A 20905-nucleotide genomic window follows, 5' to 3' on the forward strand; every position below is an offset into this window, starting at 1 on the left:
TATTAATTTCAAACTACAGGACAATCACAAAAGAGACAAAGTGACTGACAACCAGGCCTGCCTTTTAATGAAACGCATCATTAACATAATCCCTTTGTTTTCAGCTCTCATTAGGAGAGAGTCCTCTATTCCCATGATAAAACGAGACAGAGACAGAGTCAGACAGAGGGCTGCTGCTGCTGCTGCTGCTCTGCTGAAAAGTATACTTTGCTGTCTAATAACTGCCGCCATTTGAGGAGCATGCCAGCACAGACTTCCGTGCTTATACTGGAGAGGAAATATTAGAGACACTTGATTTTTTTTTTTGACCAAAATGTGAATCAATCCATCTCAGAAAGCCGATATCATGGTGGTGTGAACTGCAGTAGTGGGGATATGAGTAAACAGGCGAGCTATTTTCAGGTTGCCACACTAGCTGTGTAGGGGCAGCAGAGGGAGAGAGGGAGGGAGGAATGGGAGAAATAGCCTTGGACAGCACTGGGGTATAAATTTTTGATGTGTTACTATTTTAGCATTAATATTAAACCAATCAAAACATGCAATATTGATGTGGTCTATTTTTAACCCCCGTGGCTCCAGAGCGGTTGAAGGGTGAAATCAAGATGGGAGGGATTCAGGGACACTGAGAGAGTAAAAAAATCAAACAAAAAAACAAAACAAGAGATAATTAGCGGTAAAGTTGTAGAGGGACTGCAGAGGAGGAAACTGGAGACGTCTATAGAGAAGAATCTCAGGAGGCACACTGCGCCCCTGTCTATCTGTCTGTCGAGCAATAAATTCGTAGGATATTACTCTGACAGCTTATTCCAAACTGCTTTTACATTTGAAAAGGCAGACAGATAAGCAAATTCAGCAGGATGTTGCTTTTCCTACCCTGCACCACAGACAGCAATACCTCTTAATGGGTGTACAGATTTCACTGCAGCATGGGTGAGGCTGAGGGAGGAGGGAGAGGTGCTGTGATGCAGTGATACAGAGGCCAGCCAGATAAATCAAGGTCACCACACATGTTGGGATATTACCTCCAGCCAATAACTTCTTTATTGCTTTTCAGAGACCTTCTTGGTGTTCCCATAAATCTGAAAAGTTATTGTTATCCCTATAGAAATTCTCGATGGGTTGAGGAGAAATAATAACACATCTTCGGCTGCATGCTTGTGAGTGTGAAAGAGTGTGAAAAAGAGTGACAGAGTGAGTAAAAAAAAAGATGAGTAGGTGTAGCTTTCATCATTTCCTTGTGTTGCTTATCTTTTCCAGAGCAGCAAATAAGTATAAAATACAAATGCTGTTGGGTGTCTTACATAATGATTCTCTCTTCAACTAAAGCACAGACAGGTGATGACTCCAAGTTAGATGCAGAAGTGGCAGAACAGCTACTCAGGAGCAGACATGTCCACAAAGAGACAGTGAGTGTCTGACCAATTATTGCTCATCTCAACAACCTGTCACTACGGTGGCCAGCGAGGCAAAGTTACTTGTGCATGAGGGAATATTCAACACCTGGACACACAGCTGGCAAACAGGCTGTGAGCAGCGCTGACATAATGTGTGTGTGTTTTGTGTGTGCTTCTGAACATGTTATATATTGCTGTACATTTAATGTACAGCACAGTGAATTTAATTGTAATGACATGTGCTCTATAAATAAAATTGCCTTGCCTGCCTTATTGCACCTAAGTCTTTACATCCTGCTGGGTGTTGCTGTGGGGGAACAAACGTGTATACTCTGTGTGTGTGTGTGTGTGTGTGTGTCCTTACTTCCAGCTGGGTAAAAATCTTCTTGATGTGACGGTAGCAGCCCTCTGCAATGTCCATGTCCTCTTCATACGACCGACCCTTGAACACAGGCTGGGGGGCGTTGGAGAAATACTTGTGGAAGGGGAAGTGTGCAGCCACAGTCTCCACCTCTACCTTCTTGCTCTGCTTGGGCCTGACTTTGCTCATGTACTCTTCCCAGCGAGATATCACCTGTAATGTGCGGAGAGAGCAGAGCAGACACACAAATGTAATTCTGTTATAGGAATTATACTGTACTGCATTTAACCACAGTTCTGTTCAATTTAGAAAATCAAAAATGCTGTATGAGCACACTTGGGGTATTACATGGCTCTGCCCAACCTAAATTGTGCTTTCTGTATTTTCTTAATAATTCTTGGACCATAGTTACAAGCACATTATACACAAACGAACAAATGAGAACAGATAGCCTCACTCTCAGAGGAGCCCCTGCTGAGCACCTAATAAACCAGCTACAACCAAACAGCGGGGTAGCCTAGTTTGTGAAAAACAACTTTAAGGATGAAATTAATGAGTCTGCTGGAGGACTCGGCTTAATTGTGTGTTAAGTATCTGCCTGTATGGACTATTAAGATCACCATCAAACCCTTAATTATATCCGCAGACACACTGTTATCATTGATCATCGAAGTCTGCTCGTGGTTACAGATTCACCACACAAACAACCTCTTGACATTCATATCTTTACAAAGTACCACACTGGTGGCCAGTTTTCAGAGCTGCATAAATAAAATAATTCAGATTAAATGAGGTGTGGGTTGAAAATCTAATCTCCTTGCAGCATCTAGTTATTAAGAAACCACAGTGGTGTGTGTGTGAGCGAGAGAGAGCACACAGACTGTTGGCAAGGTGCAAAAACGGCGCCATGAACACCATGATGAACTCTGACACTGGCTCATGTAACAGCTGTGGTATTTGTTATGTCTTTGACTCACCAACTATCTATCATAAGATGTACTTTGAGAAATGACAACCTCTGAGAACTATGCCACTGGCATCTTTGCAGTGTTTATACATGTCTTACGTTACTGCTGTGATGTGATATGATACGTGATTGACACTTACTTGTTTATTTTTCTTTTTGGATATTAACCTGAGCTTCCTGTGACACTGAAAATGACGGTGATACACTGTACCTTTTGTGAGAAAGGTTTATAATGTCTATGCCAGATCCTTCCTAGTGAAGCATGAGAATCCAAGTGAGCAACTGTCTGTGGTGGCATTTTTCCTGCAGCCCGCGAGGACAGTGATAATTAGGTGACAGGAATAAACAACCAGAGCTGAGATTGTTTGTAAGTATTTGCAGTCCACACGAAAACAGCAGTGAGTCTGGGGAACGGAAACTTCAATAATGTCTGAATTTGATTGGCACGAATATGTCTGAGGAACTGGGCACACAATACAGAAATCTATTCTAATTAATTCTACCAAATATCTCCTAGATCCCCTCGACTCTCTCTCTCTCGCTCTAAATCAATAGTAATATCCAAACACAAGTTTCAAGGATGTTTAGTGGAGTAATGGTAGAACAAAGAGGAGCGGCTGGCTACAAAAAACACCAGAACGGTCGGTTTGTTTTGCTGAATCTTTATGCCAAGCACAAAATCAGATCCTGTTCAATCTAACTTTTCTTTTTTTTCTCCATGTATAACAAAGACATTCACACACCTAGATATAGTCTTACCTGGTAGAGGTAGAAGTGGCCGGCAGTCTCACAGGTGTAAGAAACGTCTCCTGGGACATCCAAGCTCTCCTGTAACCTCGCCACCTCTTTGAGAAGCTCTAGCCTTCTGGCTAGGACATAGTTTACTCTGCCATACCTGGAGACACGTAAGCACAACACAGTTAGTCAACAATGTCAACAGGTGACCTTTTTGTATCGAGGATAAACAGTTAAAAATCATGTGGGACAACAAAGATGTAACAAGATAAATGTTTATGAGAAACTAATACACTGGTGGAGCAACACACATGGAGATGTCAGAGAACGTGCTGCCTGGAACAAACAGGTGATATGTTTCCTGGTGGATTCGGCCTCTAAAGATTGTCTTTACCGTGTGAAATTTTGGTAGTAATTGTCTTTATTGTTTCTGCCCTATCGTAGTCCCCTGAGGATATACAGTTTACAGAGTCAAATTTGTAAATATGACCCTTGATCAGAGGGTCAGATCATAGGGATTACAGAAGGCAGTGACTATTCCTGGATGTACACAAGCTTTGTTACTGTTCTATCTTGTGTCCCATTGTGCAGCAAGACAATGCTGCTTAAAAGCAATTAGCAGGTGGCAACGAGACAAGCAGCACGCACAGGAAGGGGACAGGAAGTGGGAGGGGTCGCAGGGTAATACTAGAGGTGAATTCTATTTTTAGACCCTGTGATCCTCAGTCAGCAGATGACTCACATATGATCACACTGATCTGGCCTGAATAAAATTAAATAAAAAATGGGGTGACCTTGCTTCCCAGGATGACAGACCTGTAATACATTAAGCTACTCTGCGAGACAGAAACCCAGAATAGACATGCCATGGGTGTGAACAGCCCAGATTTATATGGTTATATGTTTTTTTTTCAATCCAATAAAGTTAAACTTGCAGCAACTGTGCTTGGACCTGGACGTGGAAACTGATTTTAATGAAGCTAGGGTGCAAACAGTGACTGTCAACAACTAAATGTGATCTCCCCCTTTGCTCCAATCTCAAAATCTCATTAAAAAACAGCACAAAATTCATCATGAAATGCATGGAGGCATTGTAAATTGGTGGTGCTGCAGCTTTCCCTTTGTTAGGCATTCAGACAAGCACTGCCTTCCATTTTTCATCTCATATACAGTGTTAATTAAAACTCTCTGGCTCTTTCCTCTCGCTGATGTCAGTGGGGTGGAAGGAGTGTGGAGTCTGCATGTTGTTATGAGGCAGCCAGGCAGGCAGGAACATATTAAATGCTGCTAGCCATAGCTCTTTCTTTTATTTCTGTGTTGCTGCATAATTTAAGGAGGTAACAGACTGCTTCCATGTGCACACCCTGGTTCCCATACAACAATAGCCATACTTAAGTCACATTCTTAGCCTCAGTCAGGGTGTAGCAAATGAGCGACAGGCATAACCCCTTCCCCTCCTTCCCTCCCTCCCTCGTCTGGATGTGTTGCTAAGAGATAAAAGGTGCAGTTTGCTCAGTGCCACAGATGGATAAGGTGGTAATTAACTAAGCAGTCTGTGAGGGAACTTTAAATAGTAACGAAATAAAAAACTTAATATTTAATGAGGCTGAGCTATTTCAATTTGAAAGCAGGCTAAAAAGAATTGTAAGTATTAAAAAAAAAAAAGAAGCAAAGGTTCTGGCTGATTCTTCTAATAATGGTGTTAAATATAGCAGCAGTCATGTAGAACTGTAAATGTTTTGGGTATCGTGAGATAATCTCCTCTTCTCAAGTCTGTCATGAGTGCTTAAAGTGCACTGCCCCCCACCTTCTCTTTTCCCATCTCACTATGTCTCAGTAGTGAGGACTGAGTCATTATCCTTCAAGGCATTACACACAAACTGACACCGACACAGACACACACACACACACACACACACACACACACACACACATACACACAGACACAGACACAGACACAGTAGAGCTTACAAAAAAAGACATGAGGGGGAACTGGGAACTACTGGAGCTTCCTTAACAGGACTCTAGTGGTTCTTGTCTGAGGCTATTTGTTCTGTGCCCTGCCACCAGTGCAGTATAAGGAAAAGCAGCACTGTGTGTTTTATCTGCCAATTAGGGTGTGGACAAAGAAAGTCCTACAACAACCAGTGTTAAAACTACACATTACGTCATTGAATTAAATTACAGTATGTTAAGGTCACCCACCAGATTTAAGAGGCGGTTGACCTGAGAAGGAGATTCTAATGGTTTTTAAAAATCTCAAATGACATGTATTTATTCATGTAATTATTCATTCATTCATGTATTTATTCATTTAATTATCTCATCATATTGTTGTGAACTGAATTATTAACAAAATGGTTTTGTGTATCCCTGAGGTTGGGAAATGACAACATTACTCCAGCGACTTCACTTTTCAATTCATACCAAATGTTCTTAAACATTTGTGCTAAACAGTAAAGTTATTTGTACTTTTACTTTACATTACATAATATGGTTGAAGTGTTGACTAGGGTTCATTAGCTATTAGCTTTTAGGCAGCTGAACTCTGGAAATACTTCAAACATTCAGTGTTTTCCACACCTGTGGTAGATCTACATATATCTTTCTCTACATGGTATTTTGCCATCCACTACTTCTCACAGTGGCTGGCAGAAACAGGTAAGGGGTCCAGAATAGTGATGCAAGAGTTAATCAGACATGTATTGCTTGTGTGTGCAGGGCTGTAGGGAGAGATCCCTTACACTGGTGGAAAGGCCTCAGAGGCCAACGATGCCTAATGAAGATAAACCAGGTTCCTGGCCTGGCATATGGGAGTATCGAGTAGTCCTGTCACTGTGTTGGCTCACACTAATTATGTATGTGGGCAGCTGGGCTACTTTAGCGTGTGTGTGTGTGTTGTTGGCTGGGACCAAACTGTGGGGACTGCCTCTGTGGTGCATATGCACTGTAAGGCCATAACAATTTGTTGAATGCACTTTCACACATCCATGTGTGAATTCAAGTTGTCTCCATTTCCACATGCACATTTCTGTTTGTTTAAGTGCATCCATCTGTGTGTGTTCTCTCTCCACCTGTCCCTGTGCTATCCTCACCTGCTGAAATCCTTCTCAGTCTCCAGCTCCTCCTCTCCGTGGCCCAGACGCAGGAGGTGACGTTCATCGATGTCTAGGGCCATGATCTTTTCAAACAGCTGGTTCAGAGCCTGTAGAATGAACCATGGTAACAAATAAACATGATCAAACACGGAAAACGCTTTCTTTGATGTGTCTGTGTGTGTAATGCCACCTATCAACAGTGCTTGTGCATATAAATTTGTGTTGACTCATCTTTCAGTCGACTAATTCAGTCCTAATGTTGATTGATGTCCCGTCAGAGTTATTCATCCTGTCTTTCCCAGTATAACAAATAACTAACCCTAACCTAACCCCTAAGTGCAAATGGGAACTACTGCATGAGAAGAAGGTGTTTTGTCATTATATCCTGCTATACTTCTTATGGATAAGGTTCCTTCTGGCAAACTTCCACTGGTGTTAAACAACAGCAGATTACTTCTTGATTAAATACTGAGGGGGGAAGACTGGGGCACAAGGGAGCTTAGATTTTAATTTTTCCTCCAAGGTTTGAATATGACTATCGCCTGATTAATGGGCAGTTCTGAGCACAAGCTGTAAATTCTCTAGACAGCTTCACAGTTTTTGAGCAGAGTGTTAGGGAAACTTTTCAGGGATCAGAGTTAGTTGGTTTGCATGTGTGAGCGTGTGTGTGTGTGTGTGTGTGTGTGTGTGTGTGTTCACTGACCTGGTTTGAATGTGTGACTATGAGAGTCCTCTGCTCAGGAAAGTTGTGATACAGGTTTGAGATGATCTGAACAGCAACATCTGTCTTTCCAGTACCTGGTGGTCCCACAACCTAGAGACGCAGAGGGAAGGAAAAAAAGAAAAGAAAAAGAAAAACACAACAGTAAGAAACAGAAGAAAAGATGGGCACAATCAGAAGTTAGGTTACAGTGCAAAGGCGCTCCCCCTGTAGATCTAGTGGTTGTGACAGCCAGGCCATGGGCATGTCAGAACAGGCTAGGCTAGTGCCCCATCATTAGCCATGCTCAGACGGACCCAATGCATTGCAGTGTTGCCTAGCGTGCTAAGACAGTCCCAAGAGAGCAACAGAAGAAGGAGAGTTATCTGAGGGGCATAAGCATCTTTCAAGGCTCTCTTTGTTCTTATCGTCTAAATGCTAGTAGTACTTCAGCATGGTATACAAGTTACCATGTTAATAAGCCTCATATTTACTTAACTGCAGGGAATAGTACGTCTAATTTATTAAATAAATATTCATATTCACGAAACAGCTCTCAGGTGAGTAATTTCTGCTAAAAATAGAAAGCACAATTAGATATTCCTGCATAAATCAGTACATAATCAGCTCCTTGGTTTCCCTACATGAAAGCCAAGCTAGGCAGACCGGGAGGTAGTGTGTGTTTGTTATGGCTGCTAATGACTGTGACATATGCCAAGAGGGGAGGTTAGAGGGAGTGAGGAGAGGAGCCGGAGAAGGTATGCATGCAGGGTTGTTTTATGACTCTGCTGATAGCCTACGTGCCATATTTGCTTCAGCTAGCTACACAATAAATAACGCAGACACCACTGCCAGCTTCCAATCACCACAGTGGAACAGCGTTTTTGTCAAAACACATGTGTTACAGTCACAGGCTGAAATGACATGGGTGTAGACATGCACATGAAGTGGGTGCTTGGGTTGTTTAATGTGTAGCTGAACATCTCACTCAAAGTGCCAAAATTACAGAGGATTCAAGGAAATCAGTTTACATGAGTGATGAGATAGGGACATCAAACAACAGCATATTTACTGTGGAGGGAATTCCCCTTGGTACACATCACTAAGATTAATGACTTCAAATCTTTGGCTTTATAACGGTGAGCTGGAACAGCACGCACCTGCAGCATCAGCACTCAGAGGACCGACAAGAGGCTTTGCCCAGACTGCAGCACGCTCACTCAAGGATATGGATGATAACTTTATATGGATGGATTTAAAATGCAGTTTGTCGTCATAATTAAGACCAGTAAGAGACTCGCTCTTTCTGTTGAAGCCAGATGTCCAAAATTACTATTTGTTGGAGGCTCAAATGTTGTGATTTCTGTCAAATGCATGATCAAAATCTTGCAGACTTTATTTAGGAAGCTTCAATTTAACATAATATCATACAATTTATGCAAGACACTTGTGCAATGAAATGCTAAAGACCAAGTCTTACCATGGTGAGTCCTGGCTGCATCCCAGCTCGTATGGCTTCAATCTGAGTAGGAGTGAACTGAATTGTATTCCTGTAAGAGATTTACATTGCAGATATTAGAAAAGCAAGTAATTAGCCTAAAATACTCAATAGCCTTGACAGCATGAAAAACATTTGTTTTCAAATGTTTTAATTTGCTTTTTAAGAGATGCTTAATGCCCCGAGTTTTGTTGTGAAGTTGTCTGAGTCTGAGACTATCTTGAAAGATTAAGTCGAGGTTTCCCTGTGGACATGTTGTTGCTATAAAGATTTAAATATCAAAGTGTAAACTAGAAATCCTAAAACACCGGCAGATGAATCTTAAATTTTGATGAAGGGCAATTATTTTTTGCGGTCTTATAATGAGTACAGGGATATTACAGCCTTTTCTGTTCACCTTTAATTGCATGATTTTTTCTATCTTCTAATTGTAGGCACAACAACAACAACCAAGATAGCCTCACAACATTACATGGCAAACAAGCCACAAGAGGTACCATGGAGACGAGCATAGACAAACAGTTCAAAAATAGTCAGGTCCAGAGCAGGAAACCTATGTTAAGCATTTGATTTGCACTGCTGTACAGTTTATTCCAACAAACTTTTTGGATCACGCAAGGCACATATGGTATGCTTCAATATAAATACACCATGGGGCCTGGATCACAAGCATGACTGTTTATACTTAAATCTGTGGGAATGGGTGCTAGTCAAGGTTTAACTGTCACTACAGAGGTCAGTATGCTGACATTAGACTGACATCAAGGTGTAAACAACACTGAAAAACTTTTTAACCTCTAATCACGTCAAGTTTTAATGAGTGTGCCTGAATCACGGCCTTGACCTCTCACCGTTTGGGCTGGTTGTAGGGATAGGGCCCACGGTTGGGGGTGACATAGGGCTCGACAACCAAGGTCGTTTCTTCCTCTTTGTCTTTCACGTCCTCATCTGCCTTTCTCTTTTTCCCTTTGTCCGTTTTGTTAGAGATGGGAAACTTGATTCTGGGAAAGGTAAATGAGGAAAGAAAAGAGCTTATTAAGCCATAATACAATACAATTCAATAAGCTATATCTAGTACATACATAATACACAGTGAGTAAATAAAATAATAATGTCTTGATGTTAGACACTCACCTGAAAGGGGGGACTTGCAGTTCAGGAGTCTCCTCAGTGACTTTAATGGTGCTACCGGGGAAGCAGGAATGTAAATGGTCCAGGGACAGAAAGGTGTCATTGAAGTCCAATGTGGAGATCTGATTGGGCATTTTGGAGTAGTGAGCACTTCCTGGGTCGCCATAGCCAAGGATGATGTCATGAAGCCAGTCTGGGACAACACACTCTGTGTTCATCAGGTTTCTGATCGTCTCTAGCACCGCCTGAACCACAGAAAGAAGTATGTAACAATTATCAAACCAACTTGATGTAAAGTTTAAAAAAGGTGAAAACTTGAAGGAGAAGAATCTCACTGAATGAGTCAAATCAGGAAACACAACCATCCCACAAGAGGAGGTTTAGCGGGATAAGAATAGATTTGTGGTGGGCTGATGGGACAGCAGGTAATTTGTTATGTCTGTCAATTATATTTTAATGAGACGCAAACTGTCTAATACCCTGTGCATCAAACACTGTGTGGGGGAAACATGTTTACTTTTATCTGTGTCACACATCAAAGATGTGGAAGAATGTTTCTTGAATATCCATTAGTTCCTGCACTTCTCAAATTCAAGGAAGAAATAAAAAAAAACATCTGTCAATGCTCCGGCTGTGAGAGACAGAAATGGGTGTGTAGAATTAAAAAAAGCTGATTTGACAAGATCGTAATCAGAAGCCCTCAAGTGAAAGAACATAATAAAAAGCAGATCATTTGGTACATGGTTGACATTCAAAAAAAAAAGTAGAACAAAATGGAGCAAAAATACACAAGACAGACAAGAGGTTTTTCAACAAAAGTTTCACACATTCCATACAAAAGGATAACTTCTATGACCCACTGAAAAACTTTGATATGTGTTAAAATTTCATTGTACTGTAGATATACCCTTGGTAACCTTCTTTAACAGCAGGTTTTTCCTAAGAATGCCTCCATGTTAAACTGACAGTAAAACATGGTTATGGTTTCTTAAAGAAGGTACAACTAACTGTATAGTTTCATACACAATGCTGGCCTGTTGCCTCATGGGGATTTTTAAATGTGAGAGACAGGTGTCAGTGCATATGACATGAATATCCAGTGAGAAGTGTCTCTCATTGGGATCGCTGGGAGGGCCTTGAGTGGGTGGTAATCTCAGAGCTGCCCTGGCCCCAACCTTACAGCTACAATTCCCCGGGGTGTAATATGTGCGATACATCACTCAGAGGTGGTGTTGGTAGGACCAGAGCTCAAGGACTGAAGATAAAGCACTCAAATACATTGTGCATTGAGGGGTGATCTGTGTGCTTCAGCATGTAGTCCAAACCTTGAAATTATTCTCCTTGGGTTTGCGTCTCATGATGATGTTGAAAGTCTCGTATGGGTCTTCAGTGCTGCTCTGAATGCTGCTGGTCATGTCCTGTTGATACTGGTTCGGGTCGAGCCAAACACGGAAGGTTCTGGCGTCTCCTCGTAGCTTAGGCTTTGGTTCAGGTCCTGGAACAGAGTGGAGGGGAGGATACTTGTTAGGGGGAGGAGGTCACCCTAACCTTTGGCAATAAATAGAGATTGTAATAGATCATAATTTTGTATGGCAAATTGCAAAATATGATATGCTACAAATGTACAACTGGAGTAAGAACCTAAACATAGGCTTGAACAGAAAATGCTTCAGCGGGACAAAGGTCAATATTAAAATTGAATCTAAACTAGTTAATTCTCTAAGATTTCAATACATTTTCCATACAATAATACATTAAAAAATTAAAGCTTTTAAAAAGAGGTCACCCTGGTCTGCCTTGCTATAGTACTCAAGAGGAACAGGACTTCGATGCACATGCTTGACTGACAGGCTATGGGCTTTGGGCTTACTCCCACTGGGAGCCTGTGTGCTGCAGCAAGTGCGGCTCTCACTGATGTCTAAATAGATTCTTGTGTGGAGTTGTAGGGCACAGAGCAGGAGGGTGAAACTCAATCCTTTTGGCCTCTGATGTCTGGGCCCATGCATGTGTATGTGTGTCTGTGTGTTCACATGTGTGCATAGCTGTGTGTGGTTCTTCAAAGACCCCGCCCTCCTCACTTGAGATGAGTGGAGTGACAACTTCAGAGGGAAAGCCACCCCATCAACACCATGGGATACCAACGTGGACAGCTGGGCTTCGGTGCGAGAGCAGTTAATACAAGTATGTGTCATTTTTATTGAACTGTCAGGTATTGAAAGATGGGATTATATCAATACCATTTAAAGACAGATGCATTGCACGGTTCATTAACCGGATGTAGACTTTGTACATCAGTAAAATATTTGACAGAAATGCTCTGTATTTGAAAATTTACAGTTTTAATGAGACATTATGTTAATCAGTTATTAGTGTGTAAATTGCACTTCTCAGCTTGTGTCTCCCCACACCTTCACCAAGTGCCCAGTGATTTATGTGACATCTCCCCACCACCCAGTTAGCCAGAGTACCACTTATCCCAGTTGAGGATCTTAAAGTTTAACCATGCCAACACTACAGAGGGACATGTTCCCTGGCAGGATGTCCATTTAGAAAGCCCTGCCCACTGCATTTTTAATCCAAACAGATGAGGGAGGATAGGGGGAAAGGCTGCTTCAGTGCATGGACACATGTTTCGACAGCGGAAGAGGAAAACACTTAGAATAGCCGGGCTGCGGGCTAACTTAGGTAAACCAACCACTCTGGGGGACAGCTTTGGGCTGTGGGGAAGAGAACACGGTAAACAGAGATCATGTTGCTGTATAAATATATTTTACTTTCCAGGAAAGTCCAGATATTTGGATTTAGTCAGAGCAGATTTCTTCTGTGTGGACACACACAAAACAGATTCTCTGAGTATTATATTTGATGGTATCACTAATTATTCTTATTAGAGAAGTACAGTAACTACAGATAAAATTCATGTTGCTCAAATCAGTTTTCTAATGGTAGAACGCAGCGTTGCTGATGATACTTTGTCTCAGAGATAGAAGTGAATATTTCCCGTATGTCACATTACCATATTCTGCAGGACAAGCACATTCAGTGTCCTCTTACAGAGACACATCTATCCAGATATATCAAATGCAGTTCCTCAGTTAAATCGAATAAATAAAGCAGGGGGCAAGCCCCGGAGCGCTCAGGTGTTGTTGCCGACCTCAGGTTAATGGGATGTTAATGTGAACAGGTCAGGTCTCACTGTGACTGTCACCATGACAACACCAGCCTGACCCTCTCCTGAGGACCAGACGGGGAATGATTGCGTATAAGAGGTCTGATGGGAGGATGGATGTCATGTGTCACTGGTGTGTGTGTGTGTGTGTGTGTGTGTGTAGGCAGGAGAACCTATGAGCATACCTTCCTCAATGACACGGCCCTTGTCATCCAGCATCCCCTGCACCTCGCAGCCTCTCACATACACCAGGCCGGTCTGGTCCACGAAAGACTGGCGCCGGTCGAAGCGCGTGCCATAGAGCAGGTTGGGCCGCACCGTGATCAGAAAGCAAACGTCATGCTTCCGGAGCCCTACATGGAGAGAGGATGGAGAGAGTGGTTAGGGAGAGAAAGAAGAAAAAAAACGGATTTAGGGACAGAGAAGAGAGGCAGAGAAAGTTTGAAAGAGAACGAAAGGGCACAAAGAGAGAAGGAGGTGATGGAGGGGTGTTAATAAGACGGAGTAGTAGTGTGGGGGTGTTTGGAGATGCAAGAGAAACCGCCCCGTCAGCACTCGCCTGATCTTTAAAACATGAGGCTCTAATTATACGACGGGGAAAGGGCTTCTGGATGGAGGGAAGTAATACTTCTTACTTTCACTGAATTATAAGAAAAAAGCAAAACCATAAAAGTGAGTATGAAGAAAATGAAGATATCAATTTAGGATACATTAGGCTTATTTTTAAAGGCAGTGATCACTTCATTACTTCTACTGCCAAATGAAAGAAAGAAACATTGGCAGATCCTATATCTTTCTCTGGAGATCTATAGCAGAGAGCCAGCTGAAGGCTTCATTGTGCTTTCTTTGTTCCCAGTGAATCAATGTCTTTCAAAGCTGACAAGCTCCCGTTGACATTATCTACAGTGCCTCCATCAAACAGACAGAGAGACGGAGAGGAAAAACGATCAGGAAATAAAACAAAGAGGCTCCATGGAAGAGGCTACGCAGAAATGGCATGTCTTCATAGAGACATGAGGTGGACAGGGGTCAAGAGTCAAGGCCCAGTGGGATGGAACAGAGTGGTGAGGGAAAACTTTATGGACGTTATAAACTGCTGGCTAAGAGAAAATAAGAGAAGTAAGAGTGGAGGAGTGCAATATGTAAGGAGAGGGTAATAATGTATAATCGTCTTAAGATCCTGTATTGAGCTGCACTCAATGCTGCTGGACAGACATATGTATTTGTGATGAATTGTAGACGGACGGATACAAAATACTGACAAAAATAAATGCTGGACAGACACAAAGTACAATTACCTTCCCACTCGTGCTTGATATGATCTTGTACGTTGAGGTTGATAGTGACATCAGCCCTGACACGGGCAGGCCAGCTTTCACCAATGTTGGGTTTGGCAACCTCCACTATGGAAAAGGTTGTGATCGTCTGAGCCATCCTGGCCCAGCCCCCGAACACCACTCCGCCGTACTCCGATTGCCTGTGCAGAGGGACAGACACAACAGGAAGTTAGACGAGCACTGTGGGCTGTTGTCAAGATTAAAAATCAGTTGGATTTAGGGCAGTACACGGCACCACTGCTTACTTATTTACTTTTGCAGGAACAACAAGCAAGTTGCTACATCACTTGACATAATGGGAGCACTTATTATGTTAAGCAATGGGTTTCCAAATGTGGTGTACGAAATGTCACAGTCTTTTAATAAAATATTATCAATGCGCCATTCCACGATCTGAGAGGTAGACAGAGGATAAGAATCTTTGTTCACTGGAATAAAAAGACAAAGTGTGCTGCAGCTGAGCTAATGGTGGAAACTTGTTCTACTTAGGCTGAAATAAAAGCAAGATGCTTATCAGTGTGTGTGTAACGATCTTAGTTCAAACTCAGAACCTGTTCTGTCTCCATGATATGTATTCTTATTCTGACTACTACCTTTGTACATGAGGCTTTATCACATCCTCTTAAGTTTTAGTGCACATTTAGAAAATATATGACACACAGAGCTGCATTCTTCAATGCCTTAGATAAGAAAATGCTTATTACCCCAAAATAAGACATTTTGATGTTATTAGGAGTGTTATGGCTTTTTGATGAAAATATCTTTCTATATTCCTATGAGTGAAACAATGGGAGATTCTGGATTGAGTTTCCTGTAGCTTCACAGAATTGAGGGCATCTCACCAGGGTTTCATACGCCACACCACATCCTCAATGTCCTGTCTGATCTCATAGGTGGACTCCAGACGAAAGAGGTTAAAGTTCCTCAGCAGGTAGTCGTGGAGGGTCAGGAACTGCAGATTCAGCTTGGGCAGTGCCAGACAGCCTGAGAGGAGGAAGTGAATGAATGGACACCGGGGTACAGAGTTAATAATACACTTATTTTGTGAATAATTACATACATAGTTAATGGTTGAGTCATTAACATGTGTCTATACAATTACAAAAAAATGGTCAAATGACCTATTATACATGGCTAACTTCTAAGTCTTCCCTCTACACCAAGTACAGCATGTCTGCATGTTACATCTAATGAGGGCGTTGCTTGAATCATCAGTAGTATGTGAGTTGCTGAAGGTGTCCTTGCCAACTAAAGAGGATTCCCTAAGAGAGAGGTGCCAGTTCAGTCCCATGAGTGCCCTTAGGATAAGGGATAACACAAAGCGTGGGTATATACTTGTGACTATGAGGCACCGACTAGACATTCAAACACCATTCACAAATGCAACACACACCTTCGCCTGAGTAGTACTCCGTCGGGACAATGTTCTCATCCCAGATTATCTTCTCTGTTGGATAAAGGGGCATCTGGTTAAGTTGCTCAATCTGAGAGATTCTGCGCTCGTGACGTGATACCTAGACAGGTCAAAGAAAAATGAAAGACAAATTGGGTTACAAACAAATGCTCCCTTGCCTATTAAGCAAGCTTTCTAGTATCTTTATCTCCTCCCTTGCTAAAATACCTTATTGAAAAAAGACAAAGAATATGAAAATAATTTCCAAGATATGAGGTTACACAAATCACTAAATGTTTAAATATTTTGGTTGATCACATGGTTTACATGTATTTATGTCTAGAGAGCAGGGAAGCCTTGTCAAAGGATAGATGATGTATTAAAAAGGATTCCTATGGGCAGGTATACTATATGCAGATTAATTCAGTAGTTTAGCCATCACTGGTAATTTTGTTGTATTCATTCTAGATTTTCCTTTATATGTGAATTTATTTTAAGTAATCCATTTGATAGAGCACTGCAGATAGGACAGGGAGCTTCTGTTGTAGTGTGCTGATATCTGTTATATTACATCAGGCTTTGACTCTAGCATTTACAATTACATTTACTCATGTTCCTGCCCATTTGAGATTTTGTTGATGTCCGTTCAACCATCTTTTCACTGTTATCTCTACTGTTCTGGAAAAATGATATACATTACATGAATTGCTTACTATGTCAAGGACAAGGAGTGATATCCGGTGCTGAATACAAACCCGCTCCTCTGTTCCAACATAAGATAAAAGGCCTAAACCACCATAAGCCTGGCACTGGTGTAAAAACAGAATTACCTCTCAGAAAGAACCATTCTTTCTCCCTAAGTGTTTATGACTGGGTTCTCTACAGCATGTATGATTGTTTTGCGTGTGGCAGTGCTTTAGTCCTGTGGCCCCTTCCTATTAGACCCACCCAGTCAGAGATGTTGGTTGTTGGGGGCAACCTCAGGCGCACACAAATGAGTCCTCTGACATTGTCTCCTACAACAATCTAATCAGATAATTATGAAACAGCTCTTCTCCATCGCTTCTCAGAGAGGACCTGCGGAGGGTCTGAGTGGGTAATTATGAATAAACGCAGGAAAAAGCCTTGAAACACCCACTCTCATGAAGAGGTCTACAGCACATGTCTGAGTGTGTGTTTGAGAGACTAACGGGACGAGGGTCCAGCAGATTCCTGGAGGGGTTTTTTAAAATGAAAATTGGGAGAGTGACGGATGGGGAAACCAGAGAGCACAATCAAACAAGCTCCAACCTTTCAAAGGATACTTAAAAAAGGAAATAAAGAGAGAAAAAAAGAGGCTTCCTATCTCATCAGCACTGTCTTCAATTTACCCTACGTCACACAGATGCCCACATAAAACAGTAATTGGATTAGAAGGCAAATTCAAGAGGGACAAGCAGTGGAGAGGGGATACTATATGTATTCCAAGGTCAAGAGCTTAAATTAATGACTTTAAAATGAGAAACACAAAACCTATTATGCCGTAGCACTGACTGGCCAGCTACTGCTCTGGAAAATACCCATTTGCCAGCACTGTTTGATCGGGTGCACCATCAAACTGTAGAACTGGAGAACTGGATTAGGCCACTCCCCTAACCCCATCACTATCAAAAACATTAATAGATTTTTTTGTATTTCATAATACATTCCACTGTTTGAAATGTCTGATTTGCATGTATGAAAGGTTCAAATTTACTTGGCTCTGCTACAAAACCAAAAAAGGGGGATAAAAAAAAAGGAGGCCCATATTTGCCACTTTGGCTTATAACTCAAACGCCTGCATAGACAATAAAATAAAAGCCCTTACACTGCACTTACCAACAGCTCAAGAAGAACTTCCTTCTCATAGGTGGTGTCTTTCCCTTCAGGCAGCTCTGGCAGCAGACATAGGTACGAGGCCACCCGGTGGAGCATATTGGGACTGCAGAGAAAGATGAGATAAACAAGTGGTTAGTCAGCTACAAGAGTGGCATTTGCAAATTACACATTTAGCTGACACACTTATCCAGATCCGGGATGAAAATAAACCAGATAGTAACTAATTGCTATTGCGCTAATGATGCGGTGACTGAAATAGCGAGGATTATGACTACAACAGGGACAATCTGATGTCTACTAACATTACATGACAATGACAAAAAACATTCTGGTTGTAAATCATTACTCTGGTACATAATATCCATAAAGAGAGATGATGTGTGGGTGCTTTTCTGGGGACATCACCTTCTGAGGAGTGAGTTTTCTAAATGGTGTTGGCGACAATACATACAGTAGTGTGTGACGATACACAGCCTTAACAAATTCTTTGTGCTCGTTAACACCGCGGCACAAAGCAATTCTTCTGTTTGCTTCGACTCTGCACTCCTGCTCTGTCAGCATGTGTGTTAAGAGGTCGGGGCGCACTGATGCGACAGGATTATGAAAATCAAAGCCCATCTCCGTCTCGGAAAGCTGAGGCGTGGCTCTCTGCATACAGACCTGTTTTAATCAGGCTGATACACTGTGACACAGGCAGGGTCTGGTACACAACGAAGGACAGGGCCTGGACACTTTGTGACAGGACTGGACAGCCACACGTGGCACTGACGGACTATATCCGTGTATCTGCATGCATTCTGCTAGTTGTGATGCCATGCTTGGCCAGTGGGGTGGCAATTCTGCCAATGTTGCAGTTTGGTGGCCCAGTGGATGACCTGGCATAGGTCATGTGGACATTCCTTCCCTTAGCAACAAAATAACGGCAGCAAAACAACTCACTCTGAGTAATGGAGATGACTGGACCAGGTCATAACTGACAGCTGAGCCACTGGCAGGGTGAGATAAGGATGTGAACATAAAAGAAACTGGTCCACAGAAAGTTTACTCTATAGCCTCAAGGCTGTCTAGACCCTTGTTCAGATTTTAAGTAAGTCACACATTGAAAAAGACTTCGGTCGAAATGACAACGTTTGCCCTACCTGTCCTGTAATAAAACTCATCGAAGGGATCGTGAGTGTGCTGGCTTTCCTTTCCCTTTTTTTTCAGATTTTAAGTAAGCAATTAAAGAGAAACTATTAAAGTCAAAGTCGACAAAATAAATCACAGAGTCAGGTAGAGGTACAAACAAGAAAAAATCGCACAGCTATAATAATTGACTTTTATGGCTGAGAAAATTTGACTTGTTTTTGCTTCGACTTTTTGTTTTTCTGTTTAGTTTGTTTCTTAGTCACTTAATATCCTCGGATATTACGGATTAAGGAATCTGAATTTATTGAAAAGTGGATTTGTCAAAACATAAACACCCTTCTAGTGAGAGGAACATGTTGATGAACTAAGTCACAGGACTAATTACACCAGTTCTTTTCAACACTTGAGTGGTGCCGATTCTCTTCCATTGTTTCTAGCATCTCACAAGGTGAAGCACACTCTTCCATCAGGTGCTCTTTCGTTTTTGGCCTGAAATGACACTCGACGTGTTTTATATAACTGGGAGAGGTATCTGTGTGTCTGTGTATATGTGAGAGAATAGGTCTGTATATGTGTGGGCAGGCTATGCAATAATGCTGCGTTTGTGTGTTTGGGGGACTTAGCGGATAAATTCAGAGCGGCGGGTGACTCGGAGCTAAGCCCATGGGTAGCGCAGCTGGAATAAACTGGCATTAGCATGAGTTGTTTGGATGAAAAGTGCTTCGTTAAATCTGATTGGCATATTTGGAGTTACCCAGGAGCTTCCTTGGTGACAGTTGTGGAGCAGGGAACAATGCAGTTCCTCCTATATTCAAAACCCCTAATTCTGGGGAAAGGAGCAGAGCTTCTAGAAAGACATGAAATGGTTCAGCTAAGTCTTTACCTGATTCAGCTCAGCTCGGCTCATAACACTCTGCCTGACTCAAAGAAACTTAGTATGGGCTTTAAGCATGTATAATCCATTACAGAAGTTTAAAAGAGGTGATAGATATAGAAACATCAGCTGCAGAGAGGAAATTTGTGCTGTCTCAACACGGCACCTCGGGGCAATCATGGTATGTAAAGACATCACACACTGTACAAACAAACAAGTAATCAGTAACTCACTTAGAGTGCAGTGATGATGCTGTACAGTGTCTCTAAAAGCTTGTGTCAGTAATTTAAAAAAAATTAATTATGATATCAAAAGCCAAGAAAGGTTACAAACCCTGAAGTAATTACAAATTACAGATAAATCAATGTCTTTTCACTCTCCTTCACGCACGTGTACAAGTTTATAAATCCACACACTGGCCGACGCATCAAAGCGAGGGTGCTTTTTGGCTCTTTGGCAAGCTAATATGATCTGACAAACACAGCTGTTCAAAGAGTTTATTCTCAAGCCACTGCAAATCGATTAAATTAATGAGGCATGCCTCTCTCTCTGGCTGGTACCAGCTGCCTGTTCAAGGGCTTACTAGCTGCCATTTAGCAGGGAAGTCAGGCAGCAACGGTGGTCTGGCTCTATACTGCAGCAAAGTCCGAGATGGGTCCAGGTGCATGTGTGGCTGTTTTTTCTCAGGCGTGTATGTTCTAGTGATCAGAGGAACTTTTATAGGTCGTAGGTCAGATCAGTGCATTTCCCTCTGTACGGGTCTGCTGAGGAGTTTGTTTCTGTGAGACTATTTAAACAAACAGCAGAAATTAATAGTAAACTAGTACAGTAAAAAAACAGCATAGTAAGGAATAAAGCAAAACAGTATAAGGTAAACAAAAGGTAAGCCTCCTCTGGGTGCATAGCTCTGAAGCTGCTAAAGCAGTTTTATTATTAACAGGTCACTGTAATTTCACTCAGTGCAATCATGCATAGCCTCCCACCACATCCCTCCATCTGTGCACTGATTAACAGAAAGTTCATCTCATGATTCATTTCCGTTTTGGTTACCTGAGATGCCCAAAGTGCTTGGTCAAGGATTCTCGAGTGTCGACTGCGGCAACGTTGGCGAGAGCAAAGTCGTGCAACTCAGGGAAATGAGCAAAGGCCGCCCTCTGCAAGACAGAAAGCAACAAGCAAAATCCCAATGTGTACAAACAAGGCATCACAATATTAATGTTGTTGTATCTGTCTACTGATTGTTTATTTATCTGCTTATTGGTT

At 42.0% G+C, this 20905-nt stretch overlaps 1 protein-coding gene across 2 annotated transcripts in view; it reads right to left on the minus strand.

Moving 5' to 3' along the window:
• The window catches only part of aqr (aquarius intron-binding spliceosomal factor), a 44637-nt gene that overhangs the window by 16658 nt on the left and 7074 nt on the right, over window positions 1-20905 (minus strand). For both annotated transcript variants that reach the window (XM_085767822.1, XM_085767821.1), the window contains exons 14-27: window positions 20693-20796; window positions 17641-17743; window positions 15784-15904; window positions 15233-15374; window positions 14352-14530; window positions 13239-13406; window positions 11210-11379; window positions 9888-10129; window positions 9605-9754; window positions 8736-8805; window positions 7259-7369; window positions 6553-6662; window positions 3482-3617; window positions 1759-1968 (exon numbers count right to left, since the gene is read on the minus strand). In XM_085767822.1, coding sequence (XP_085623948.1) covers window positions 1759-1968; window positions 3482-3617; window positions 6553-6662; window positions 7259-7369; window positions 8736-8805; window positions 9605-9754; window positions 9888-10129; window positions 11210-11379; window positions 13239-13406; window positions 14352-14530; window positions 15233-15374; window positions 15784-15904; window positions 17641-17743; window positions 20693-20796 — 2016 coding nt within the window. The remainder of the gene's footprint in view (window positions 1-1758; window positions 1969-3481; window positions 3618-6552; window positions 6663-7258; window positions 7370-8735; window positions 8806-9604; window positions 9755-9887; window positions 10130-11209; window positions 11380-13238; window positions 13407-14351; window positions 14531-15232; window positions 15375-15783; window positions 15905-17640; window positions 17744-20692; window positions 20797-20905) is intronic.

This window comes from Trachurus japonicus, chromosome 22, assembly GCF_045865225.1.
Source record: "Trachurus japonicus isolate A0001 chromosome 22, Traja_1.0".
Lineage (NCBI taxonomy): Eukaryota > Metazoa > Chordata > Actinopteri > Carangiformes > Carangidae > Trachurus > Trachurus japonicus.